A 12566-nucleotide genomic window follows, 5' to 3' on the forward strand; every position below is an offset into this window, starting at 1 on the left:
GAAAGTATAATTTGAGCAAAGTTTACCCAGTGAGTACAGTAGCACAAGAAGTTTTAAAATGTCAACATTTCAGGGCTCAAATCTGAGAAACTTAACAGAAGTTGTGGTGGATGCCAGGCAATAATACAGAAGTCAAACTTTACCACGATGTAGACTGACACTCTCAATGCAATGTAGAGACACCACACTGCACCATGGAGGTCTGGATAAAAATATGTACTTTTTTTTTACCTGTAATTTCAGCACTCAGAGATTAGAACAGGAAGAACCAAGAGTTTGTGGCCAGTCCAGGTTATAAATTAATTAAAAATATTCTCTGCCCTATCTTAGACCTATTGAGCCAAATCGGTCAAGCAACAGTGGTCACGCTGGAAAGACTGGATTTGAACCATCGTATTTATTTGCAAAATCTGATACTACAGGTAAGAACATAGGAATAGCTTGAACTCAAGAAAAGTGATTAAAGTTCCCACTTGGCTCCAGATTCTGTCATTTTAAATGAAAACCAATTAATTTATGAAAATCCAGAAAGAGTCTCCAGAGGCACGCAGAAACTGGGTAATCAAATCGCGAGGTAAGTTAAAGAAGCAATTTCATTCTACCATTTCAGAGCAGTGGAGCCGAGCAGCTAGATTTAAAACATCCCAAACCAGCGAGCGGGCGAGTCGCCCGGGACGCGCGGCATTGTGGGATTTGTAGTTCCGGCTTGCCCCCTGATCCTACTACAAATCCTCGGTTGTTCTCTGAAATGGACCGGGTTCTGACAGGACCTGGACCTCGGGCACTTGGGCAGAATGTCCGAGTGTCGCTGTTCCTTCCTCGGCCCGCGCGCCATCCAGGGCACAGAAGGGGAGAGAGAGCCTCCGCGTAAGCCGCCCCAGCATCCCGACGCACACACTCTGCGTCACCGCGGGCTGCGGCGGATGATGAATTCCGGCGTGCATGTTAGGGTTGCTGTGTCACTCAGTCCGGCCGGCGCGCCCCTTCCCCCGCAGTCCTTCCGCACCGGCTGACGGGCTCTTCCGGTCTCCCGCGCCCCTCACCTGCAGGCGGGTCTCGGGCCGCAGCCTGGCGCACGCCGGCTCGGGCCTGCGGACTAGTCTCGCGCTGTGCCGGGGAGCCGGGCTCCGGACCCACGCTGGCCATGGCGAGCGGCGCAGCTAGATACCGGCTGAGCTGCTCGCTCCCGGGCCACGAGCTGGACGTGAGGGGCCTGGTGTGCTGCCTCTACCCGCCGGGGGCCTTTGTGTCCGTGTCCCGGGATCGCACCACCCGCCTCTGGGCCCCGGACAGGTGAGCGCTTGCAGGTCCCGCCGCGCGCGGTGAATCTCAGGCTTCCAGACACGTGCAGGGATGACCCCCCCTTCCCGGCCGTGTACCTCTCTCCCTCTTCCTGGTGTCTGCACTGCTCCCGCCTCCCTGCGGATTCCCGAGCTTTCTCACTCCCGGCTCGTGCACTCTGCGAAACCGACCACATTTCGGGGAATGGATGTGCGAGGGGAGGACCTGGCTGCCTGTCCTCACTTAACCACTAACGGGGAGGAGCTTGACCTTGGACGAGCGTCTTAAAACACCTTTAGGGGCTTCAGCTTTGGCAGATAATCTCTCAGGTTTCTCCTGGACTTCAGTGTTTATTGCTCCTGTGCACTCTCCCAGTTTCGGTAACATTGAAAACATCTGGCTTGCCCCGGAGTTGCTCTGTAGTGTTTTAATTTTTGCAGACTGTTGTTCTCAGTAATTGCCTTGCAGAGACTTAGGCGTGGATTCCCCTCCTGGTTGCCTAGGTTGTAGGGGAGACGAGGATGAACCCCCCTTGAATGTTAATTGTTGTGTAGGACTATGCTATTTCTCGAGGATGAAAAAAATTACTATTGCTTTAAGAAACTCGGCCTGCAAGCCCCTCTCTCCCAAAGTTAACCAAAAGTTGAAATCCAGGCCAAATCAACATCAGAGGTTACGTTTAAGCACTGATGAGTCAAGAAACTTAAGGTTCAGTAAACGGATTTCAGTTTTCAGAAAGAAAAATGGAGCTTAGGTGATGAGTACCGTATATTTTACATCTTGGGAAGAAGTGATATCACTGACAGGCTGACAGGGTCTCTACGTTTACAGAACTGTCTTATAATCTCTTGGGAAAATAGGGATCAAGACGCAAGCAAATGTACATATTCAGAGTTAGGCGGGAAGCTTTTGGTTTTTGTTTTTTTTTTTTTGAGATGGTGTGTGTGTGTGTGTGTGTGTTTGTGTATTTACATACCTATGAGATCCATTGAGCTAATTCTTGGAAGGTGGAATGGGCCGACCATAGGCAAGGCAGCTAGCATAACAAAAAACTGAGGTCCTGGATTGAGACAGGAAGGTTCTAGGGTGGCAGGAGATTAAACTGAGCTATGAGGGCAGGTCTTAAAGGCTGGCAGGAACCTTGCTGTGGGGTTTATATGTAAAATCACTCAGTTATCAATCAAGGGGCGATTTGGTAGAATGCGATTGTTAAGGTTCTGCTTGCCACAGGTAGAAAATAGTGTGAAGGCAAAGTGTGGAGGTGAAGCTGTTTGGTGGCTTTTGCAATGCACCCAATTCGTGATGGTAGAATAGCGTAAGAATATTGTAGGGCAGACTGCTGTGCTGAATTCGGCAAGATGACCTCTGACAGTCTCTTCCAACTGTTAGGAGTCAGTGGCATCCCAAACCACTCGGTGAAAGTAATAGGCAACTTTTTGTGTATTTGAGTATAATTATCGATGAAATATGTACCTTTAAAATAGAGTTCTCAAGCAAGCTCATTAAATAAACTTAAAAAATATTGGGGTATGGTGTAGCTTCCTACTTAAACCATATGAGACCCTGAATTCAATACCCAACAAATTAGTAAATTAAATCCAGTAGAAGCATATATCTAGAAGGAGAAAGATTGCAATAAGGAGTATCTATTCTAAAGGATACCTGTTTTAGTAGTTGAACCCTGTCCTTAAGCTGTACTTCTGTAGGACTGTTGTAAGTTGACAGAAGTGGAGTAACTGGAGTGATTGTTTTTTACCTAGGATCTTCTGTTTGAAAACTGGTTCTCATTCATTTTTGTTCTTCAAATCTTGTTTGTACATTATTCAGCTGACAGTAATCAAAAACTTATATTTTGCAGCTAGGACTATTTTCATTCCTCGATGTTCCAGTTAGTGTCTCAGTCACTTGGTGACTGATCTCTGCATCTCAGCAATAGTTTTCATGATATAAAAGGAGTCTGTAGCTGGCATACTTAAAGTTTTTACTTTATGGTGTAGCAGTTGAGTTAATGAAGGACTATACCATATTGAGAGTCAAGTAGTAAATGAAATTTGTTTTTCTATGTCCATTGTCAATAAGATCCTGAACCATAGTAGTAAGTGAAGAGATGAACTAAGCATGATGAGAGAATTTAAGAGGTAGAAATAGCTGATTTTAGGGTGGACTAAACCTAGTTTTTAGCCAAATTCCATCAAAAATCCAGAAGGTCTAGCTCCAGATTTGTGTACTGAACTGGGCCAACCAACATGCCATGGTCTCACACTGCTTTTCTGGACAGTCTTGGCTGTCCTGGAACCCACTCTTTAGATCAGTCTGGCTTCGAACTCAGAGATCCACTTGCCTCTGCCTCCCAAATGCTGGGACTAAAGGCGAGCCCCACCACTATCCAACCTGCTTCAGACCTCTTTAAGCATCATGTCGAGTCAAATTCCACAAGTCTATCATAAACTTCTGGGGTGGGAGATGAGGTACACTTCAGCATCTTTTGTCTTCTTATTGACTGGCTTTTAAAGACTACTTATATTTAAAGATTCAATTTAAAATTTAAGACCTTGTATTTTATTTTTCTTGGCCATGCTAGGACAAAAGTGACTTCTGTTGGTTAACACTGAACAATTCTGTGGGGTTAGGTAGAAAAGCCAGTTCACTTTCTATCCCACTCCAGATTTTCTTTCCTCAGAAGCAACATTTTTATCTAACTGCTCATTTTGTGTTTTATTTCTATGTCAATGTAAAAAAAAAAAAGCAGTGTGTTGCAATATCTTATGTATTGATTTTTTTTAAGGTATTATCTATTAGTTTCTGCTGGGAACATTTGGGTTTAGTGCCCCCTGTTTTCTGCCCACTTCCATTTCATCTGACTTCTGTGCTGGCCTTTGCTTAGTTTGACTAAAATCAGTGTTTGTGACAGTATAAATTTATGATCTTTGTTATTTTTTTCCTGGTTTGGGTTTTCGTTTGCTGAGTTTTCTATGTATTTATCCTATAATTCCACTTTAAGTTCTTTAAATTGATATTTTTGAAAACATTGACCTCTTCTAACAGTGAAAGCTTTCTCAGCTGTCACTGGTGCACAGGTAGTCCTGGGTAACTTTACTGTCACCTTGTTTTAGACTGCTAGTGTTGAATTTCTATTTAGAGTTAGCTTTCGCTTTCTTAGTTTTCTTCATCTTGCCTTACTGGGGCACATAGACCAGGCGCTTCCTGAATGTAGTTTGTTGATAACAAAGGTGTTTCAAACTTGCAAATTTGAAAACAATTTTTTTTGTTACTGCAGTGACACCTAGAGTGGTTGTATGATTCTAATCTTGAAGTAATTTTCCTTCCAGATCTTACAGCATTGATCCCTTGTGTTTTTATTGATGGTGTTAGGCTGTTGAGAAGTCTGAAGCCATCCTAATTTACCTGTTATCCCCGCTCCCCTAAAAGAAACCCTGTTTTCATCCTTTTCTCTGGACCATTAGTTAGTTGGCTCTTTAACTATGAAAACCTCTCAAATTAGTCTGTTGGTTTCTTTCCCCATTTCTTTTCTGTCTTCCTTCTTAGGAACGTCTCATTCAGATGTAGAGCTTGTTTTCTCTTCTCTCTCTTGCTGCCTTCCAGTGGATTGGCCTGAGGAACTTCCATCCTCTGTGGATGGGATGATGATTGGTTTTTACTTAAGTTCTCCTTGGTGGTCTTCTTCCTCCAGATTGTTTTGTTTTCCTGCCTCACCGCTTGATTTGGTCATTATGTTCTCTGCTGGAGGCTTTCCCTGGATATCTGTTATTCCTTATGGGCTCCGATCTGAAAAACTTCTGGGAAGCTGTGCTCCTGGGTGGGGCTGTAGCACTATCTGGGGAGCTCTTTTATTTTGCACATCTGCCAACAGGATACCGGCCTGGCCTCTGCTGTTTTGTTTTCTTGTGATCTTGGGCAGTGATATGAATGTACGTGTTCCTTACACTCCCAAGAGTCAATGACTATTGTGTGTCTGTGCTGCTCTGTCCTTCCCTCACCCCAAGACTTTTTGCAAAAGCAAAAGTTTCAAATTTTCTAGGGATACAAGAGGGCAACTGTGTCCCTGCTCTGCCTGTCTCCTGCACCAATGCTTTAAGTATTTTTTTCTCGTCGATTTAAGAAGTATTTAATGCAGTGGTTTTCAACCTTCCTAATGCTGCGACCCTTTAGTACAGTTCCTCATGTTGTGGTGACCCACAACCATAAAATTATTTCATTGCTTCATCATAACTTTAATTTTGCTATTATTATGAATCAATGTAAATATACAATACAATACAGGTCTCTGTGGGGGTTATGACACACAGGTTGAGAACCACTGACTTGATGATCTTTAACCATGTAAAATATTGTGATAGGATTTCAGAGAGATACAAAGAAGAAAATGAGACCAAATTCTGGAACTAAGATCCTAATGGATGACTGTAAATGATCCAAACAAACATCTATGTTGGAAACTGTGTTACAAGACTGTTTCAAAAAAACATAAATAGATTCTTAGTTGTTTTTGAGCTATCTCTCCCACCCCAGAGACATTTAAAAACATGTTTTATCTTTAATTTTCTGTGAGCTTTTTGGTTTGGTTTGGTTTTGGAGACAGGGTTTCTCTGTGTAGCTTTGGAACCTGTTCTGGAACTTATTTGCTCTGTAGACCAGGCTGACGTTGAACTCACATAGATCTCTTGCCTGCCTCCCTAAGTGCTAGGAATAAAGGCATGCACCACCATTGAATGGCCTCTCTATGCTTATTAATAAAATTATTTTAAATCACATTTTCAAAAACCCATAAAAGTAGATAAATTAGCTACTACCAAATAGCCTTTCAAGATTTTTTCCCCCTATGGCACAGTTTCCAACTGATTCTAAATACTTAATACTCAGTTTCTTACAAGGGTCTGGCTTCTTTGTTGCTGTTTTGAGAGATGCGTTGAACAGATAATTCCCTTGGCTCTTTCTTTTTCTCACTCTGTAGCCCAGACTGTCCTTGAACGCTTGATTTTACTGCCTTAGCCTCCACACATCCTATACACCCTGCTCTAGTTTTTTAAATATATATATATATATATATTTTTTTTTTTTTGGTTTTTCGAGACAGGGTTTCTCTGTATTGTTTTGGAGGCTATCGGTCCAGCCCAGCCTCGAACTCACAGAGATCCGCCTGCCTCTGCCTCCCGAGTGCTGGGATTAAAGGCGTGCGCCACCACCGCCCGGCAATATATTTTATTTTTAAATTTAAATTAGAAACAAGGTTGCTTCACATGTCAATTCCAGGTCCCTCTCCCTTTCCCTCCCCTCCTCCCACGCCCTCCCACCAACCCCCCCCAATATCCCCTCATTTCCCCAGGGAGGGTGAGGTCCTCCATGGGGGTGTCCATATGTCATTTCATCCAGGGCAGGGCCTAGACCCTCCCCCAAGAGTCCAGGGTGAGAGTGCATCTCTCATTGTTGGATGGGCACCCAAAGTCCATTTGTATGCCAGGGATCAATACTGATCTACTGCCCAAGGCTCAATAGATTATCTAGGCCTCCTCACTGACACTCACATTCAGGGGATCTTGATCAGTCCTATGCTGGATTCCCAGGCATCACTCTGGGATTCAAGAGCTAACCCTTGTCAGGCCAGCTGTTTCTGGGGGTTAAACCAGCCCAGTCTTAACCCCTTTGCTCATCAGTCCTCCCTCTCTGTCACTGGATTTCTTGAGTTCAGCTCAGTGCTTAGCCGTGGGAGTCTGCCTCTGCTTCCATCAACCACTGAATGAAGGTTCTGTTTCCCAGACTCTCTGGCCATGGGATTGTAGGCTGGCACTCCCCAGATCTATGTCTAAAATCCATATATGAGAGAGTACATACCATGTTTGTCTTTTTGTGACTGGGTTACCTCACTCAGGATGGTTTCTTCTAGTGTCATCCATTTGTCTGCAAATTTCAGGATTCCATTTTTCTTTCTGCTGAATAGTACTCCATTGTGTAAATGTACCACATTTTCTCTATTCACTCTTTGGTTGAGGGGCATCTAGGTTGCTTCCAAGTTCTGGCTATTACAAATAATGCTGCTATGAACATAGTGGAACAGACATCCTTGTATGAATGGGCATCTTTTGGATATATGCCTAAGAGTGGAGTTGCTGGGTCTTGTGGTAGGTTTATTCCCATTTTTCTGAGGAATGTCCATACTGATTTCCAAAGTGGCTGTACAAGTTGGCACTCCCACCAGCAGTGGAGGAGTGTTCCCCTTTCACCACAACCTCTCCAGTATAAATTGTTGTTGGTGTTTTTGATTTTAGCCATTCTGACAGGAGTAAGATGGTATCTCAGAGTTGTTTTGATTTCCTGCTCTAATTTTTAAAAAGGGGTGTGTGTGTGTGCGTGTGTGTGTGTTAGTTACTGTTTATTGCTGTAACCAAAGCAACTTATAAAATAAAGCATTTAGTTAGGAATCTTACTTACAGTTTCAGAGGGTTAGTCCATGAATGTATTGTGGGGAGCCTAGCTGCAGGCAGGTAGGTTCTGAAGCAGTACCTAAGAGCTCACATCTGATCTGCCAGTTGTAAGCAGAGAGAGTAAGACTGGGCCGGGCTTGGGTTTTTGAAACCTCCAAGCCCACCCTCGATGACATAACTCCTCCAATAAGACCACACCTACTCCAATAAGGCCACATCTCTTAATCCTTCCCAAGTAGTTTTATTAACTGGGAACCAAATGTTAAACTAAACGAGCCTAAGGAAACCATTCTTATTTAAAACATCACAATATTTTTCTCTGTGTGCTTTTGCCGAAACTGAAGGAGGACATTGGATGTCCTGTTCTATCTCTCTACCCTTATTTCTTCAGATACGTTATCTATCTGAACTGTAAGCATGCTTTTTTAAAAATCAACTAGGCTGTCTGGCAGTCAAGCTCCAGGAATTCTCTTTTCCATGCCCGGTTTCCTCGGGGTAGCACTGGCGTTACAGGTGCTCACAGATATACCTGGCTGTTTATGTGAGTACAGAGGATCCAAACTCAAGCCTTTGTGCTTGTGTGGCATGTGCTCTTACAAACCAAGCCATCAGTCTCCCAGCCCAGTTCTTAATACACTAAAATACAACAAAATTGACCCTCTTAACTATTTTCAGGTGATAGTTTGGAAGTATCTCCTACACTCACAGTGTTGTGTCACCTGCAGCACTATCCCTCTTCATAACTTTGTCTTGTAAAGCTGAAACTATGTACCCACTAAAGTAGTAGTTCGCTTTCCTCCTCTTAGCTCCTGACAACCAGCATTCGACTTTATATCTTCAAGATCTTGACTTTTAGGTAGCTTGTACTTCATATAAATGTACTCTACAGTATTCATCATTTTATAACTGGCCAATTTCCTTTAGCATAATGTCTTCAAAGTTTGTCCAAGTTGTGGCATGTGTCAGAATTTCTACATACAAGTGATGTAGATAGTACATACTTAGATCATGTTTTTAGGCATTCTGCCAATCTGTCTTTTGATTGGAGCATTTAGACTATTAACATTTAAAGTGACATAAAATTCTCTTTTAAGGCTAAATAAAATTCTGTTTTTGCATAGCATTTTCCTTATCAATTCATCCATGGTGGGCATTGGGTTACTCCCATGTTTAGCTATCATAAAGTGCTATATGAATGTGATTTCTTAAGGAATTCTTTGAGACTGTATTTATTCTGTTGGATCATATGGTAATCTGTTTTTAATTTTCTAAATAGAAGAATTATCCTGTTTTTCATAATGTCTTTTTCTTGGGTAGAATATAGTCACACTTATAGTTGGCTTACTGTGTTGTTCAAGCTCTCTGGTTTCTTTCTGTTTTTAATTTGGCCTTCCTGGAGATTGGATGGGGCTTACCCTGGTAGATAAAGGCTCTCCTGCTGACCTGTGTCCCAGACCCCTGGCTTATTTTCAGGGTTATCATTTCCCATTATAGAGTGGGATATTTAAGTCATTTTGTTTTTTTGAGACAGGATTTTTCTGTGTAACCTTGGCTGTCCTGGAACTAGCTCTGTAGACCAGGCTGGCCTCAAACTCAGAGCTCTGCCTGCCTTTGCCTCCCGAGTGCTGACCACTGGGTGATATTGAAGTTGTAACTGTGGTAGTAGAACTGTGCTTTCAATTCTGCCAGTTTTCATTTTCTACATTTTGATGATCTTATTAGGCACATGATTTTATAATTATTAAATATTATTGCTGTATTCCTCTTTGGTTTTAATTTCTTGGATAAGATTTTGCCATGTAACCTAGGGTGGTCTAGCCTCCAATGTGCTGGAATCACAGGCATGTGACATCTTACCTGGCATGCAGTTTTATTGCTATGTAATATATTTGACTTGGCACCTGTTTTTAACTAAAGACAATCGGTTTAATGTTTATAGCTTCCCCTCCCCTTTTATTTCTTACTGTGTACATGGAGTACCTTTCCCATTTTGTGTTTGGGGAGAGACTCGTGTGTAGATAGCACATACTTAGATGGTGTTTTTAGGCATTCTGCCAGTCTGTCTTTTGAGCATTTATTAGTTAATTGATATTTAAAGTGAATACATCTTACTACTGTGTTCTATATTCCTTAGAGTCCCCCCCCCCCAATCCTACAGCACTGTCTTCTCTGTTTGGTTGATTTGGAAGTTACTGAAACCTCTAAAATTGTGCGTGTGTACAGCTTATAGGAGTTGATTCTCTCCTTCCAAAGGTTTTGTTTGTTTTAAATGGGGATTTACCTAGTATCATTTGTAAGTAAGGTGTGTACGTGCTCTGTGTGTGTGTGTGTGTGTGTGTGTGTGTGTGTGTGTGTGTGTGTGTGTGTGTGTGTGTGTAGGCAAGAGGTTGATGTTGATATTGGTGACTTCTTCAGTCACTATCTACATTTTTGAGACAGCGTCTCCCACTGAAGCTGGAGTTTATCTATTTAGCTTCGCTGGCCAATGAGCTCTAGGACAGGCCAGCACAGTGCCTGGTAATAGGACAGGCCAGCGTAATGCCTGAACCTTTCAGCTAGTTCTTTTCGTTTGTTCCTGTAATCTACAGCTTCAGAATATTTTTGGATTTACCTCCGCATCTTCCTTTAGGTCTTCCAGCGTGTGTAAGACAATTGTTTTAAGTCAGGTGTAACACCCTTGCAGTTCTAGCGCTTGATGTGCTGGAGCAGGAGGATTGCAAGTTCCAGGTCCACTGGGGCCTGTCTTTTGTTTGTTATCTTTCTCTTAAGATGGTAGTTTTAGATCCCTTGACCAGTAGATCGTCTGGTCTTTTTCAGGAACCACTTGTAGGGATAATTTGCTCCTTTGAGTGGCCAGAGTTTGCTGACGCTTTGTTGTTCCCTGACTGCTGCGAATCCCGGCCAAGGTGTATCCTTGAGGCCTTAGATCTTTTCTCACCTGTTTCTCTGAGCATGTGCATTCACTTCTAAGTGCCCTGTATATGCAGCTGCTTTTGAATACCCTTGTTGTTTGTTTGTGTTTTGAGACAGGATCTACCTGTGTAGCCAAGGCTGGCTTTGAACTAGATCCTCTGGCTTCAGCTTCCTGAGTGCTGGGATTGCAGACGTGTACCATCACACCTGACCACTAATATCCTGGATTTTATTTTCTGGCTCTCAAAAGGAGAGAAAGAGAATGCTGAAGGGGCAGGATGGGTGCTGGTCCTTTAAATTCTTCCTAAATCACTTCAGTTGGAGAGGCCATTGTTTACATCAGCAGGGAAGACAGGAAGTTCCAACAATGGCTACCTCATTTTGCATAGCAAACCAGGATCAGAGAGCTGATCTGTGCTATGATCCTGGAGTCAGGATGTACCCGTTGGCTTCTGCTTTTGTGTACTTTCTGCTACAGGAACCTGTGGAGGATAACCCTCCATGGAATTAGAGGGTGGCAGGTTGGTAGCTGCTGCTGTTCCAGTTGCTGAAATTGATTAAAATTAACTTCAGTCTGAATGTATGGTGTGTGTGGTCTCTGGGTTTGATCCCAACAAAATCAAAATTCAGTTTCCAATCTATGCCTCACCCTGGAAGTCGCAAACCTTCAGTTAATACCACAGTTCTCAAGTAGTACTGTGAGACAAATTCTGCCAGTGCATTTACTGTCGAAGTGTGGAGAAAGGCTCCTGCTTCTCCCCACCTCAGATCACGTCTTCACAGAGGACTCTGCAGTTCTTACCTGTTGGGAAGGAGACTGATTGATTCTCTTCTTAACCTGCTACCAGTGTGGAAATCATTTTCCATGGATCTTCTAAGCTTTACTACCCTTTCTATAGCCAGTTTTACACTATTGAAAATTGTGTTCTTTTTTGTTTGTTTGTTTGTTTTTGTTTTTGTTTTTACGAGACAGGGTTTCTCTGTATGGTTTTGGAGGCTGTCGGTCCAGCCCAGCCTCGAACTCACAGAGATCTGCCTGCCTCTGCCTGAAAATTGTGTTCTTGTTTGTTTTTTTTCCCCTTCATCCTCCCTGTAATGCCTTTATAGACTATGAACTACTTCTTGTAGTTACATGACTAGTTAGTAGGCTTTGGGAAAGAAATAAAAGTAGACTAGTATGTTAGAGTGTTCGTTTTTTTTTTTTTTTTTGGAGTATGTTTAGTTTTCTTCAGGAGTTTGATCTCATTATGTGTACTTGCCTTGGCTACTTCAACTGGATTGTGAACTCCTTGATTGCTAGAGCTATAACTGCTCTTAGTTACTAGCTTATTATTTTCTATACAGTCTATCATACCAATGTTTCACTTACTTAAGGTAGCGATGCTAAATCATTGATGTGTGTGACAAATGGGCAATCATTTATAACCCATGGCACTTACTAATGTACTGGACTCCTAAACAGTACATTAGTGTGTCCCTTTTTAAATTTTCTTTCTTTCTTTTTTTTTTTTTTTTTTGATCTTTATGTGCATTGGCGATTTGACTATTAGTGGTGTAATTCCTCTGGAACTGGAATTACAGACAGTTGTGAGCTGCCATGTGAGTGCTGGAAATTGAACCTGGATCCTCTGGAAGAGCAGTCAGTGCTCTTAGCCACTGAGCCATCTCTCCAGCCCCGTCCATCCCCCCCCTTTTTTTTTTTAACTGCACACTGAAAATGATTGACACTCTGTTAACTACATGATATATTGTACTAGTGGGTAGTGTGCTTCTACTTTGCTGAGCAAATTTAGTTTACTGACAGTGGGTTTCATTATCTTAATTTCAAGTGTTTCAGTTCCCTAGAGATTCCTTAGAGTAGCAATAACTGAAGAGTAGAATGGTGTTGGAGAATGAGAAAAAAACCACTTGGAATATTCATCTCCTAACCTT

At 42.5% G+C, this 12566-nt stretch overlaps 1 protein-coding gene across 1 annotated transcript in view; it reads left to right on the plus strand.

Annotated features, from left to right (window-relative positions):
- Positions 1-937: 937 nt before the first annotated feature.
- Positions 938-12566, plus strand: part of Plaa (phospholipase A2 activating protein) — a 32010-nt gene continuing 20381 nt past the window's right edge. Inside the window, exon 1 of the mRNA XM_005074303.4 lies at positions 938-1293. Coding sequence (XP_005074360.1) covers positions 1145-1293 — 149 coding nt within the window. The 5' untranslated portion in view covers positions 938-1144. The remainder of the gene's footprint in view (positions 1294-12566) is intronic.

This window comes from Mesocricetus auratus, unplaced genomic scaffold, assembly GCF_017639785.1.
Source record: "Mesocricetus auratus isolate SY011 unplaced genomic scaffold, BCM_Maur_2.0 Super-Scaffold_100014, whole genome shotgun sequence".
Classification (NCBI taxonomy): domain Eukaryota; kingdom Metazoa; phylum Chordata; class Mammalia; order Rodentia; family Cricetidae; genus Mesocricetus; species Mesocricetus auratus.